This window comes from Salvelinus fontinalis, chromosome 40, assembly GCF_029448725.1.
Source record: "Salvelinus fontinalis isolate EN_2023a chromosome 40, ASM2944872v1, whole genome shotgun sequence".
NCBI classification, from domain to species: domain Eukaryota; kingdom Metazoa; phylum Chordata; class Actinopteri; order Salmoniformes; family Salmonidae; genus Salvelinus; species Salvelinus fontinalis.
The window spans coordinates 18,520,796-18,536,949 of record NC_074704.1 but is presented as its reverse complement, the minus strand read 5'-3'; the positions used below and the strand labels follow the sequence as shown (position 1 = coordinate 18,536,949).

Below are 16,154 nucleotides of genomic sequence, written 5' to 3'. Positions count from 1 at the left end.
GGAAAGAAAAGCCTGTTGTGCTGACGGAGGCGCAGAGGGGATAAGTGAGTGTCGTTAGCACGCTAGCTAGCACACCAGGTACCTGGCTGACACAGATGTACCTTAGATGCACCGGCTGAGCAGCTATCGCATCATGATCAGGGCCAATATGGCCATGTATTTAATTTGACAGGTGGCCATGGGATGGATTGGCGCGGAGTGCTGTGCTAGGGGGTGGGGGGGGCGAGGGAAAAAACAGGAGGAGGTGGGGTGAGGCGAAGAGGTGGTGGGCTGAGAAGGAGAGGTGGTGGGCTGAGGAGGAGAGGAGGTGGGGTGAGGCGAAGAGGTGGTGGGGTGAGGAGAAGAGGAGGTGGGGTGAGGAGGAGAGGAGGTGGGGTGAGGAGAAGAGGTGGGCTGAGGAGGAAAGGAGGTGGGGTGAGGAGAAGAGGTGGTGGGGTGAGGAGAAGAGGTGGTGGGGTGAGGAGAAGAGGTGGTGGGGTGAGGAGAAGAGGTGGTGGGGTGAGGAGAAGAGGTGGTGGGGTGAGGAGAAGAGGAGGTGGGGTGAGGAGAAGAGGAGGTGGGGTGAGGAGGAGAGGAGGTGGGCTGAGGAGGAGAGGAGGTGGGGTGAGGAGGAGAGGAGGTGGGGTGAGGAGGAGAGGAGGTGGGCTGAGGAGAAGAAGAGGTTGGGTGAGGGAACAAAGAGGAAGGTGAGGGCAAAAGGGGGCAACAGGTGTGTCACCGTTACCTGTAGAAGTTGTGCCACATTCCATCTGTTGTCCACATTCTTATCGAGACACTTTCTTAGGAAATCACTGAACTCTGGAGACCTGAAGAGAGTGAATGGAGATCCCTTGTCATAACTACAACATTGAAAATGGGCTACAAATAAACAGTGTCATGTATTCCTCTCAAAGGCATTTAGGTAAATTAGAATAGGTAGAACCATCAACAGATATGGCATGTGCAGAGAGGAGTGAATTAGTGATACAATCTCTCTAGGCAAGAAAGTGCAAGAAAAGGAACATTGTGCAGAGTGACAGCGTATCAAAGGGGCATTTCTTCCTTCCCATTTAATTGAAGGTTCCTGAGGCCAAACCTAGACAGAAATAACTTGTCTGCCAGGCTGTCACATCACTGACTGACACGCCAGACTTACCAGCGTGACGGCTGCATCAGGGTAGGAGGATCGGCCTTGGCTATTTTCAGCAGAACTCTCATTGGGTTCATCTCGTGGTTGGGAGGCTCAATCTGGGCCATCTCGATCAGAGTCACCCCCAGGGACCAGATGTCAGCCTTGTAGTCGTACGGACGGTCCTTAAACGTCTCACACATCACCACCTCCGGGGCCATCCTGGGAAGAACGGATAAAAAAGAACCAATCAGAGGATATGAAATGTTTCAGTGAAATATGAATGACCAATGAAAAAAAGGGACAAAATATATTAGATGAAATGTAAATGGCAAAGAAACAAATTGTGGAAATGTGGAATTGTATCATTTTTGTACAGTAATATTGGGATTTTGTAGGCTATACATTAAGGTTTCTATAAATTGAAATGCAAGTAAATATTTTGGGGGGAAATACCTTAAAAAGTAAATCATGATGCCTGGCCAATTCAGAAGAATGGGGAGAAAGAGTAATTTGATGAATTATGACAACATGACAGGTTTTCACGTTTGACTCACCAGTATGGCGTCCCGATGAAAGAGTCTCTCCTCTGTAGTGTTTTGGTATTTTTGGCCGACACACCAAAGTCAGCTGAAACACAGAAGGGAAACAGTGCTGCTATTAGCAACTAGGGTACAACATGTTGGTGTTGTTCATAAGAATTAACCTAAACCAGGGGTATTCATCCTGGGGTCCGCGGCCCCCTAGAGGTACTGCAGGGGGTCCGCAAAAATATTCACAGTATATATTGAAGTGATTTAGATGTTTTTTTTACTTAAATGTTTTTAATAATATCGCTAGCATCAACAGAATATTTTTTAAATGACATACACTACTGTTATAAAGTTTGGGGTCACTTAGAAATGTCCTTGTTTTTGAAAGAAAAGCTATTTTTTTGTCCATTAAAATGACATCAAATTGATCAGAAATACAGTGTAGAAATTGTTCATGTTGTAAATGACTATTTTAGTTAAAAACGGCAGATTTTTGATGGAATATCTAGATAGGCGTACAGAGGCCCATTATCAGCAACCATCACTCCTGTGTTTCTAAGTGACCCCACATTTTTGAACAGTAGTGTACCTATACATGACTAACCTTTGTTTAACCAGATAAACAGATGCTCTTAGCAAAGATGTGTTTGGTGTTTCCATTCTAGCTAATAGGCCATGTTCAGAAACACAATGGAAATGAGCCTTTATTGTGTGTTATCCTCTATGATTTCACTCGTGTGCATGTATGTCTTTTTCAAGTGTGCTTGTTTTTTTAATATGGTCGAATTAATAAAACAATTGGGCTCCTGAGTGACGCAGCGGTCTAAGGCACTGCATCTCAGTGCAAGAGGCGTCACTACAGCCCCTGGTTCGAATCCAGGCTATATCACATCCGGCCATGATTGGGAGTCCCATAGGGCGGCGTACAATTGGCCAAGCTTCGTCCGGGTTTGGCCGGGGTAGGCCGTCACTGTAAATAATAATTTGTTCTTAACTGACTAACCTAGTTAAATAAAGGTTCAATTAAAAATAATAAACCAAACAATTATGTGAGAGTTCCTCTTCCAATTATAACACAGCTAGAAGGAGCCAGATGTCTCACCGGATGTACAAATCTGAAGCGTCCGCTTAAAACGACCAAATATAACGATGAGAGGAAGTCCAGTGGCGGGAAGCGGAAGAAGCTGAAACTAGATGAAACTTGCCGACATTCGACTAATTTACTCATTGATTAAACAATACATTTCTCTTCCAAAAACTACAATAACTGTTACAAACAGAGTGCACTAAGTTTTGTAGACTTGACCCGCTAGAAAAAATGTGAAGAAATTGCATTGTTTAGGAGTGCAAGGGCGAATTGAGTTATTGCACACCCTCAGTTCACAGACTAGGCGTTCCCTAACAGAAATATGCAAATACATGCTAGAACGCGACAATAGGATTGTGCTAGCTGGTGCTTGGCTCTGCCCAAACCTGGCTTGTTCTGCCCATTGAGAACAACATCGTTGGTGTACCTTGGGTTAGTTACCAGTATCTTTGATTATGATGTGGGAGGACAAAATAATGAAAAAACTATCTACCAAATCTATTCATTTAAACATGTTATTTACTTATCCTTGCCAGTATCATTCACCTGATGATAAGACGTGACATGTTTGTTTTTGCTAACGTATGATAGTGGTCCCAGGGTCGCTGGCTATCTTGGGAGGGGGTCGCTGGCCAAGAAAATGTTGAAGACCCCTGGCCTAAGCCAATCTATACATGTTAGACAATGGTTTCTGAAATAGATATAGGCTTTCAGCCAAATCCAGGCTTATTCAAAAGCATAACAGTAATCATGTTAGCGACACGGAAAACATGCAGCAACAGAAAATATTTGTACGTAACGTGTGCATCTGAACAATGACATGTGTTGTTTATAACAGAGTGCGTGTGTGTGTGTGTGTGTGTACGTGTGTTTGTGATTCATCTTTCCCACAAAGTCTCTCACTGCCTGTCACTGACATGCAAACAGGCACTTTCACAGCCACCTTTGTTATGTCACTGTACTGATACAAACCCTACTTTGTTCTGCATAATCACATCAAGCCTGTTACAGGCACAAAGTTACGACTCATCCTAATACACAACCTACTGCATGATGAGTCGGGAGTTTACTGTGTGGAGCACCCCTCACTGTGGACTAATATGACAGAACAATGATGACATGCAGGCTTTCCTAACACGCTATCGATTTGTAGGCAGTTAGCATTGCCATAATTGAGTGACATAACTGATTCGTAGATGAGCGCTACAATATTACGTGATGGAACATTTCTGTCTGTATACTGTGTTATAAATGTTATGATAAACATAACCAACAAATACCACCTTCTTCCTCTTTTTTCTCTTCCACATCTGCGCTAAACATATTTGGTGTTTCATAGCGGTGATATCATGCGTTTATTTTGACTAAATGCACCAACAGATGCACTCTCTAACATCCAAGAACGCACTTCTATGGTGCATCCAAAAACTCCCCCTGGCCCTACTAAAAGCGGCAATATGTCACTTTTTGGGGAACCAACCAAATTCACACAGAAATGTGAGTTATAAATCTGTCGTTCCCATTGAAAGCAAGTCTAAGAAGCGGTAGATCTGTTCTACGCGTGCTATTTCTATGATGCCCGTTCTTATGCTTAGTTTTTGTGTCTTTTACTTTTGGTTTTGTACACCAGCTTCAAACGCTGACAATATGGTTGCAGTCATTGCAGCTAAAAGGTGGCACAACCAGTTATTGAGTGTAAGGGGGAAATTACTTTTTCACACAGGGGAATTGCTTGTTGCATAACTTTGTCAATTAAAGAAATAAAATAACTATACATTTTTTGGGGTTATTTCTAAACTCAGGTTCCCTTTATCTAATATTAGGTTTTGGTTGAAGATCTGATAACGTTCAGCATAAAAAATAAAGAAAATCAGAAAGGAGGCAAAGACTTTTTCAAGGAACTGTGCAATATTTTGGATGATTGAAAATATATTTCACAGTGGTTTAGATGGTACAATGATTCTCTACACATTGCTTGTTTTGTCACAAACTGAAAATAGGCGACCTATTAGAATTTTAGCAACCAGGAAATGGTGGAGCGACAGTCGAATAGCCTTTTATCTAAGAGTGTATGGTAGTGCATTCTACCTTAGTGGTGGTGTGCATTGACTGTAAAAGTGTCTTCTACTAAAGGACTAAATGTACATGTTAAGCACGGATAGTTGGTTAGGACAGTGGTTTTCAAACCTCTCCTCGGGGACCCCTGGACGTTTCACAATGTTGTTGTAGCCCTGAACTACATCGCCTGAAACCCCTCTCCAGGGGTTTGATTGTTGACAAGTTGCGTCAGGTGTTCTAGCTGTGGAATAGTTCTAATACATGGAATGGCTGCGGGTCCCCGGGGAGAGGTTTGTGAAACACAGGGTTAGGTAACTCCCAGCCCTTCTTCCCTAGTCTCTTACCCAGTTTGACGTCTCCGTTCAGGGATAGCAGGATGTTCCCAGCCTTCAGGTCTCTGTGGATCACCTTGTTGTCGTGGAGGTAGAGGAGGGCCTGGAGGGTCTGCTTACACACCACCCGGATCTGGGGCTCCGTCAGGGGCCTCTCTAGCTCTGAGGGACCGGGGCCACAAACACACACTTAGCATTCCTCCTCACACACTGGGTTTCACTCACACAGTCACACACACACACCCTCAGTAATAGGACTGAGCTGGCTTATGGCTGTATCAATGAAGAATGTTCATACTGATACCTTATCAATGTAGTATGAGGGTGGTCTACATCGTGTTGGTGCTAATCACTTGTAGTTAAAATCAGTTAACTGTTACTATACTGTTATATCATCACATTTCAATCCCATAATATTGTTAAATACATTACCAATGATTTATCAGTCATCTGCTTATCATATTCTTTAGAGGTAGGAAGACTGACTCACCCAGCATGACGGCATCCACCGCTCCACCTGCACAGAACTCTATCAGGATCTACAAAATAACAGAAGAATGGTTACAGTAGATCCAGTACAGTGGATTAAAATAAAACTAAGAGCATTCATCTAATGAGGTAAAAATACCATAACAGCTTAAATACCATAGTAACAGGTAAACACACCATACATTTACAACATGTGGCCTTTGTCAATGGAGTCCTGTCTGGACCCAGTAACCTTACAATTCAATGCAAAGGGTCTTAAAGGGTCTCAAGTTCAATGATATCAAGACGCAACACACTTAACTCTAGCAATCCATCACGTAGGCCTAAGTTGTTACACTATGGACCAGCAAACCTTCTACCCTCCATACTTAAAAGCCCCCCCCCCCCCCCCCCCCCTGCTTCATACACAAACAACACTTTTAAAGTCTCCTTCTTTTAAAGACCAAACTCCCCGGTCTGTGGCCCGTATTCTTAGAGTGTCTCGGAGTAGGAGTTCTAATCTAGGATCAGTTTTCCCTTTTAGATCAATGACTGAATATGATTATATGGACATTAGAGAGGACCTGATCTTAGATCAGAACTCCTACGCAGACGTTTTGTGTATACAGGCCCTGCTGTGTAAAACAATTTGAAAGTGAGTTGAACAGTGAACCTCCTCCTGCCCAGGTTCAGTGAAGGAAACCTGCTGAGCCTTAAATGGTTTCAAGGAGCTCTCAATACGGCTGCCTTGTGCCGCTGAGGTAAGAGGATTGGCCAGAGGGGCCATTCTGTTGCTTTGTTCTGAAGGCTTCCTCAGAGTATACACATGCAGCCTAGCCTAGCGTAGCTAGCCAGAACATAGCCCTTTCCCCAAATAGGATTAGGAGTTTCCATGCACGCCTCAGGTGGGAGGGGGCTATCTTTAGCTGTAGCAGCGATGAGGCTAGGTATTTGGAGGAGAGAGACACCTAGCCATTCAGTGTAGGGAGGTAGTATCGTTAGACTAGCATAGTCCTGATACGTCAATAGACTTTGGACTGTATCAGGGATATAACCTAGCCTAGCATGCTGCTAACACTACGGATACAACAGAGAATTAGGCTAACAAAAACTAAATAACAAGCTAAAGTGATCCAAGGCCCTACTGTGCATGTAGTTAGTTAGTTAGAAATGTAGTTAGTTAGGGCTGAGTAGAAAAGAGAAATGCTACTGACAGTGAAACAATGGAAGACATATTTGGTGAGAGGTGCCAAGAAGAGGAAGACAAAACACACTTTCTCAATGTAACACAGTCAATGAGAAATTTTAGGTACTCCCTATTCTCCTTTTGGCTAGTATTTAGAGAGAAGTTGACCTGTTCACCTAGAGGTTTATAGTCAAACATAATTATTGCAACAACGACCCGTGTGAACTTTCTAAGAAGAGGGGGTAGATCATCTTATATATTGCAGATAGATTGTGGCTTCCATCAATGTAATTTCCAATCCCCCATAATATTTTTTTGTAAATATATATACACACATACACTTGAAGTCGGAAGTTTACATACACCTTAGCCAAATACACTTAAAACTCCATTTCTCACAATTCCTGACATTTAATCCAAGTAAAAAGTCCGTTTTAGGTCAGTTAATATCACCACTTTATTTGAAGAATGTGAAATGTCAGAATAATAGTAGAGAGAATTATTTTATTTCAGCTTTTATTTCTTTCATCACATTCCCAGTGGGTCAGAAGTTTACATACACTCAATTAGTATTTGGTAGCATTGCCTTTAAATTGTTTAACTTGGGTCAAACGTTTCGGGTAGCCTTCCACAAGCTTCCCACAATAGGTTTGGTGAATTTTGGCCCATTCCTCCTGACAGAGCTGGTGTAACTGAGTCAGGTTTGTAGGCCTCCGTGTTCGCACACCCTTTTTCAGTTCTGCCCACAAATTTTCTATAGGATTGAGGTCAAGGCTTTGTGATGGCCACTCCAATACCTTGACTTTGTTGTCCTTAAGCCATTTTGCCACAACTTTGGAAGTATGCTCGGCGTCATTGTCCATTTGAAAGACCCATTTGCGACCCAGCTTTAACTTCCTGACTGATGTCTTGAGATGTTGCTTCAATACATCCACATAATTTTCCTACCTCATGATGTCATCTATTTTGTGAAGTGCACCAGTCCCTCCTGCAGCAAAGCACCCCCACAACATGATGCTGCCACCCCCGTGCTTCACGGTTGGGATGGTGTTCTTCGGCTTGCAAGCCTGCCTCTTTTTCCTCCTAACATAACAATGGTCATTATGGCCAAACGGTTCTATTTTTGTTTCATCAGACCAGAGGACATTTCTACAAAAACTACGATCTTAGTCCTCATGTGAAGTAGCAAACCGTAGTCTGGCTTTTTTTAATGACGGTTTTGGAGCAGTGGCTTCTTACTTGCTGAGCGGCCTTTCAGGTTATGTCAATATAGGACTCGTTTTACTGTGGATATAGATACTTCTGTATCCAGAACCCGTCTCTTTCCTGAACGGTATGACAGCTGCGTGGTCCCATGGTGTTTATACTTGCGTACTATTGTTTGTACAGATGAACGTGGTACCTTCAGCTGTTTGGAAATTGCTCCCAAGGATGAACCAGACTTGGAGGTCTACAATATGTTTTTCTGAGGTATTGGCTGATTTCTTTTGATTTTCCCAAGATGTCAAGCAAAGAGGCACTGAGTTTGAAGGTAGGCCTTGAAATACATGCACAGGTACACCTCCAATTGACTCAAATGATGTCAATTGGTCTATCAGAAGCTTCTAAAGCCATGACATCATTTTCTGGAATTTTCCAAGCTGTTTAAAAGGCACAGTCAACTTAGTGTATGTAAACTTCTGACCTGCTGGAATTGTGATACAGTGAATTATAAGTGATGCAAAGTAGATGTCCTAACCGACTTGCCAAAACTATAGTTTGTTAACAAGAACTTTGTAGAGTTGTTGAAAAAAAGAGTTTTAATGACTCCAACCTAAGTGTATGTAAACTTCCGAGTTCAACTGTATGCATTTATGTATATAACAAAAATCCCTTATTATATTATCCCTTAAAAATCCCTTAATCCCTTTCTTTCTACCCAACAAAACTCTTGTAAAAAAAAAAAAGGCCGTATGCTCCGCCTAGCCTTGAAGCAGTCTTGTCATTCATACAGGCCCTTGTAGTGTTGTTTCACTGGTAGGCGGGCTGTTGTTTTAGTCCAGCTGCATGTACAATAGCGTATAATAGGCCAAACAGTGGGTCTTTACAGTGGCAGGCGGGTAGAGAGGAACTACAAGGCTGTCACCATGACTTCCTCTCTCAGCACACACACAGCCCTCTGAGGAGCCATTCATGTGGTGTAGAGAGAGACGGAGAACACAGCTCTGAGATAGCAGCTGCGTGGCTAAGATCCTAACCAAAGGTTAAAGGTCAGGTAAATTGTGGTTTGTGTGACAAAGATATGCAACATATGAAAAAAATAGGCATATGATCTGACCCATGATTAGGCCTAACAGTCGAAGGTCAAGTACATTGTGGTTAGGATAGGAAATTAGAATGGCTGAGTCTGCGGATCTGTAGGTAACGGCCCCGTCCCTTTTCCCCCCGAGCTGAAGATCTGAATCACGTACTGCAAATGTTTCTTTACCTTTACGCAAATAATGTTGTGGTCAACCTCCATTCACATTTCTCGCTGTCAATCGTTAATGATCATTCTTTAAGTTTTACCAGTGAAAAGTCCATGAAGCATCTGCATACCAACCATTTGATCTCAATCAGTTTCATGGGGATATGCATTTACTGTGCCTTCGGAAAGTATTCAGACCCCTCGACTTTTCCCACATTTTGTTACGTTACAGCCTTATTCTAAAACGGATTAAATATATATTTCTCAGAAATCCACACACAATACCCCATAATGATGAAGCGAATGTATACATAACTATTCAGACCCTTTGCTATGACACTTGAAATTGAGCTCAGGTGCATCCTGTTTCCATTGATCATCCTTGAGATGTTTCCACAACTTAGTTGGAGTTCACATGTGGTAAATTCAATTGATTGGACATGATTTGGAAAGGCACACACCTGTCTAATTAAGGTGTCACAGTTGACAGTGCATGTCAGAGCAAAAACCAAGCCATGAGCTAGAAGGAATTGTCCGTAGAGCTCCGAGATAGGATTGTGTCGAGGCACAGATCTGGGGAAGGATACAAAAACATTTCTGCAGCATTAAAGGTCCCCAAAAACACAGTGGCCTCCATCATCTTAAACGAAAGAAGTTTGGAACCACCAAGACTCTTCCTAGAGCTGGCCGTCCGGCCAAATTGAGCAATCGGTGGAGAAGGGACTTGGTTAGGGAGGTGACCAAGAACCTGATGGTCACTGACAGAGCTCTAGAGTTCCTCTGTGGAGATGGGAGAACCTTCCAGAAGGACAGCCATCTCTGCAGCACTCCACCAATCAGGCCTTTATGGTAGAGTGGCCAGACAGAAGCTACTCCTCAGTTAAAGGCACCTGACGGCCCGCTTGGAGTCTGCCAAAAAGGCACCTAAAGACTCTCAGACCATGAGAAACAAGATTATCTGGCCTGATGAAACCAAGATTTAACTATTTGGCCTGAATGCCAAGCATCACGTCTGGAGGAAACCTGGCACCATCCCTACAGTGAAGCGTGGCGGTGGCAGCATCATGCTGTGGGTATGTTTTTCAGCGGCAGGGACTGGGAGACTAGTCAGAATCGAGGCAAAGATGAACGGCGCAAAGTACAGGAGAGATCCTTGATGAATATCGTCTCCAGAGCACTCAGGACCTCAGACTGGGACGAAGGTTCATCTTCCAACAGGACAACAACCCTAAGCACACAGTCAAGACAACGCAGGAGTGGCTTCGGGACAAGTCTCTGAATGTCCTTGATTGGCCCAGCCAGAGCCCGAACTTGAACCTGATCGTACATCTCTGGAGACCTGAAAATAGCTGTGCAGCAACGCTCCCGATCCAACCTGACAGCGCTTGAGAGGATCTGCAGAGAGGAAAGGGAAAAACTCCCCATATACAGGTGTGCCAAGCTTGTAGCATCATACCCAAGAAGGCTCAAGGCTGTAATCGCTGCCAAAGTTGCTTCAACAAAGTACTAAGTAAAGGGTCTGAATGTGATATTTCAGTTTTTTATTTTAAAAAACTGTTTTTGATTTGTCATTATGGGGTATTGTGTGTAGATTGTTGAAGGGGAAAAAAATAATTAACCAATTTTAGAATTAGGCTGTAGCCAACAAAACGTTGAAAAAGTCAAAGGGTCTGAATACTTCCCGAAGGCACCGTAGATCTTCTTGAGTTATACAGTGTTGTTTCGAGGTAGCCTACAGTGTTGTTTCGAGGTAGCCTACAGTGTTGTTTCGAGGTAGCCTACAGTGTTGTTTCGAGGTAGCCTACAGTGTTGTTTCGAGGTAGCCTACAGTGTTGTTTCGAGGTAGCCTACAGTGTTGTTTCGAGGTACCCTACAGTGTTGTTTTGAATGATGTACAGTGAGCGCATTTTTAGAGCAGATGGTGTTAACAAACTGTATCCTACACGTGTTTAGTTTCAATCAAATCACATGTTTTACCTCGTGGCGCGTTCTGTTATGGAGAACACTGTCATTATGCGATCTTGCAGACATTGATTCAGCTTTGATCTAACTTTATTAAACGAGCACCGTTCGCCAGAGTAGCCTGTTGTCTACGAGTAGAGCAGAGACTGTGGGCAAAGTAGAGAATCCTGTACATGTGCAGAAGCTTCGGGACCTTTAGCTGGCGGGAAGAAGGGTCCAGAAAAGGGGATTCCACAGCCACTATATAGAGCTAACGCTGGTCTATCCATTAACTTGCAAAGTAGGAACGTACATGGTAAAAGAGTTAGCTTCAGTCACACATTGTGGAAACCTAAGTGAAATTGAGGAAACATAAAATGGCTAAGGTCACTAATCTAACCCTTAAAAACTATAGTGCGGTTACCACATTGTTAGAGCCATATCAAATGAGGAAGACAAAATAAATCACGCTCCTCAGACTTGACTTCTACACAACCTTTTAGAACGTCTAGTCTTTCATCTACATTAAGAGCTCCTGTGCTAATCTCTTGCGCTCTCTATTTACACACCAGCTACCATGTAAGCGGCATGTAGGCGCGGCAGGTAGCCTAGTGGTTAGAGCGTTTGGCCAGTAACCGAAAGGTTGTTAGATCAAATCCCCGAGCTGACAAGGCAAAAATCTGTGGGTTAACTGCCCCTGAACAAGGCAGTTAACCCACTGTTCCTAGGCCGTCATTGTAAATGAGAATTTGTTCTTAACTGACTTGGCTAGTTAAATAAAAAAATACAAATAAAAAGCCTAGATAATAATCAATACACAACCGCCATTGGGCTAGAAGCCATTGTTCGGCAGACAACAGAGAGGAAAGGGCCGGGCACTCAACAGAGCTGCATTGTAACCAAATACTGCAGGTAATCATCACAGCTTTTGATGAGTCCGATTACTGATAATATGTCTATGTGGATGTTTCTATGTCAGCAAGGAGGGAGACACAGGGAGCCACCGTGTCATACCACTTATAATTTCCCAGCTTGAAAAAAACAATGGAGCTTTTGTCTCGTTCTCCTTTGGAGCTCTTGGGAGGCTAGGGTATGTAACCTATCAGGTAGCACCTTAGAAGAACTGACCTTGTGGATTTAGACGTTATATTATGTATTATTTGTTGAATCCATTTTTCCTGAAAGGTAAAAATGCCTTTGTTTTATATGTATTCTTTTGTATTATATTCCTATATAGCTTGTTTCACTTTAGGTGTCCTATGCCAAGAAGACCAAAACAAAACATACGGGCCCTTATTTACTAGCTAGTTAGATATGATTGAACTACTCCTTGCAATCCCTGAGTGCACAAATGTCCTAATTTATGCATGACCACTTTCCCAATGCAATTATTTCATCGTTATCTTCGGACACAGGGGTGCCCTGGGAAAAGTCATCTGAAACTAGATCCCCAAATCCAATCAAAATTCACAGGAAGTGACCACCATCACCAAGGTGAGGACTAGAACAATGTGTACACGAAGAGAGGGTTATATGGCTGGACTCTAGTTATTTAGAGAGGTGACAGAAAGACACATCACTCAGTGATATCGTGACGACAAAAAAGACAATATAATAATACACTGTAATACAAAAAATTAATTTCCATATCAGATATGGCAATAACCTACAAAAAAATGCTGCTAGTATCTGTGCTAGTTTGAACTTTGACCCGGGAAGACGATAACCGAGGTCGTGTAGGTGTGAGAGGAGGATGAACATTCCATTGTACTGATGATAGCCATGACACAGGTCCTCACAACGGCCTAGTTAAGAGGCCCCAACAAAGGATGACACTGCAGCACACTACTGGTCTTCTCTGATTCTCCATGACCCATTCCATCTCACAACCAATGTTCCGGGGAATAGACAGTTTGTGCTATTCAGAGATTGTGCTATTACTAACATCAATACACTACTACAGCAGCACCGCTAACAAAGCACAGCCTCCGCTGAGAACGCCACTCCCTACTCACCCATAGCTTGCTGTCGTAGTAGAAGGCGTCCAGCAGCTTCACTATGTTGTGATGGTCGCAGGAGGCCAGGATATCGATCTCTACCATATAGTCCTCCAGCTCCTCCTCCGTCTTGGTATCGATCACTTTAGCTGCAGCCAGAATGCCTGTTAGCTTGTTCTGGGCCTAAGAGACACACAGGCAGAAGTAAGAGGGTTATTAATAGTGGCTTCTGACAATGGAATAGACTTGAGTTCTGTTGACATTAGCAGAAGACGCACCAGGGTTAAGTGAGTGTGTTATTTTGGGGGCTTCGTGACAATGGAAATTATAGAACAGAATGAGTCCCGTTGTTGCTCTCATAATAGGAGTCAAGAGAGAGTTGAAATCAGATTTCACATGCCGTTCGCAAAAAGATAAACGCAGCCAACTGACACTTTTTTCAAATGTATTTATCACATCTTTGTGATCACATCTGAAAACCCTCACAGCATAAGTCCCAATTCCATTTGAAGTGTTACTGTCTGCCGTTTGTTTTGGTTGTGTCTCATAGCAGGATGTGCTGGATGCGGTCCGCGGTGATATGGGATATGGCACTTCCTCTTAACCTGGGCGTGTTCCTCAGGTCACGTCTGCCATCGAAATGATTTTAATACATTAACCTGTATTATCACGTCACACACAATGGATCCATATTCAGCACACACAAACAGACTCTTCCCTTTCACTATGAATCGATGGGGTGTTTGGAGGCCGGTTCAAATAGGGCGACTCATCATGAGATTGCAGCATATTATAGTTGGTATCGTAGAGAACGTTAGAATATTACTGGGAAATGTACTTCCCACAGATGTGCCTCGATTGGATTGTTGTAGCTCTAGTAATGCCAGAAAGGTCCATTATTTACTATTCTTAGGAGTAGTCTTATAGTAAATGTTGTTATGCTTTGTTCATGGAGCAGCCAAGAGTTTGGTAGTAGGCAACTTCACATGGCATCTGTTACTAAACTGACTAAGCCATATGGGATTCTCTACAATAATTAATAGTTCGATTTGGAAAACATAACTGACCACACACAGTTCTATTAATAGATCAGAAATAAATTGAAAACAGAGCACAATCATGGTAGGGATCCAGATAGCTATTATTATACCATTACACCATGCCCAAAAATAGGCTAGTGTCTACAGAAAAACAAACACGCTAATTGGAATAGCGTCGACAAAGCACCCCGCTACTGGTTTTGGCCCTCCACTCACGGGTGATCACATTCAATGTCACTCATGTAAACAAGGCTTTTTGCTCTGCCCATGCATTGAGGTCGGTGAAAACAATGCCACACTTTATTGGGACTCATCGAACATGGTTTAGGGCTGCTGTGAATGGCCTAACAATCAGAGTTCACGAAGAAATAGCTGTGCATGCGTGCGTGTGTGGACTGGAGGCAGTGTAGTTGCCATTGTTGACCAAAATGAAAAGAATGGCAGTCATTAATCCAATGTTGGGCTTAGTCCTAAACATAGAGTAAGAAGGAACATTTCCAGTCGTAGCCTAAGGGAAGAATTCCAAGGAACACGATGTAGGATATATTACTCCAGTGGGTTACAGCAGAGTGGACTGAGATGAACACACACACACGATTGATGATTCTTGAAACATGGTTTTAAACTGTAAGTGTAACGTGTTTACAATGTCATCGTCATTGCTACAATGAATCAGAAGAGGTCTACAACGACCCAAAATGACCTATCCTACCTTATAGACTTTTCCAAAGGCTCCATCCCCCAGTTCGCCAATGATCTCCCATATCTCCTCTGGGTTCTCATCTCTGTGGACATGCTCGTACTGCTTCTTCTTCTTCTCTGCACCCAATTTAAAGATTTTACGGAAATTGAAAAAGGATGCCATTTTCAAGCCTGCCGTCTTCCGATAGACAGTTGACAAAGGAATGAATATCCAGCAATACGAAGATCATCCGTGCGTTCTACCGCATAGGACTTGAATGGTTGTGTTGACTTAGGTCCCTCGGTGTGTTCTTCTGAGTCAAGCAGACTCTGAGGTGGCATATTCAATATGTTACAGTATTATAACAATTCAGAATGATTTCAAATACTGTTCAACTGAAATCATTGATGGTCAAAGCGTTATTATGGCAACGATATCCCAGTTACCCCAAAACAAAATGAAGTTCCACCGAGATCATGGCCTATTGTTGATTCTTACACCAACCAATATTCACTTTGATGTCTCCTGGCATTGTATTTCCGTCCAAAGAATAGACTTTCACAGTGCAAAGTAATCACGGGAAGCTGCTGTTGTTCCAGAACAACCCACATTGGCCTGACAACGCAAGCGGCAGGGCTCTTTCCTCAACCAAAGAGCAGAGAAGGTACAGAAACGACCCTTCCAATGAATTCTATTCCATTAAATGTTATATTCGATCCCCCAAAGTCACTTGAATTTATATATAGCGAATAAAAACACCGTTGGTATGGTCAGACAATCTTCTTTCCCTTGGCGAGGCACGGGGTCCAGTAATCTAGAGGATTTGGTGTCAAATGCGCGTTCATGAGCCCGCAGCTGTAGTTCTTTCACTTCTTCACGCTTGATTGATGGTGGAGGAGAGAGCATCTACAGCGCGTTGCTTCCACCCTCAGCACTGGAGGCCAGCATTATGTGTTAGAAATTATTCATAAATTACAGAAAACGTTTAAATAATATTTTAAGGAGTACGACATTTTGTAGAAGCCTATTCAATACTTTTCTAGCCTAGGCCTATTGTTCAGCCCTGCAACATTTTGTAAATCCTAAGTAAAATTGAACGAGAAAGAAAAGCCACATAGCCTCATTAAAAAGGATAGCACATTTCCCCTAATATTGAAAATGTTCAATTCTGATAATTGCATCAATATGATAGATAATACAGTATCTGATACAATGATGGGTTTCTTTCTTCTATCATTCAATGGCTTAAAACCACATGTCCCAGATACCCATGCGA

General features: G+C 42.9%; 1 protein-coding gene across 1 annotated transcript in view; it reads right to left on the bottom strand.

The window, feature by feature from the left end:
* Window positions 1–15,747, bottom strand: part of LOC129839121 (serine/threonine-protein kinase 10-like) — a 36,789-nt gene extending 21,042 nt beyond the window's left edge. Inside the window, exons 1-7 of the mRNA XM_055906392.1 lie at window positions 14,909–15,747; window positions 13,175–13,339; window positions 5,609–5,657; window positions 5,131–5,280; window positions 1,666–1,738; window positions 1,136–1,330; window positions 725–806 (exon numbers count right to left, since the gene is read on the bottom strand). Of these exons, the coding sequence (XP_055762367.1) occupies window positions 725–806; window positions 1,136–1,330; window positions 1,666–1,738; window positions 5,131–5,280; window positions 5,609–5,657; window positions 13,175–13,339; window positions 14,909–15,061 (867 nt within the window). The 5' untranslated portion in view covers window positions 15,062–15,747. The remainder of the gene's footprint in view (window positions 1–724; window positions 807–1,135; window positions 1,331–1,665; window positions 1,739–5,130; window positions 5,281–5,608; window positions 5,658–13,174; window positions 13,340–14,908) is intronic.
* Between the last annotated feature and the right edge of the window lie 407 nt (window positions 15,748–16,154).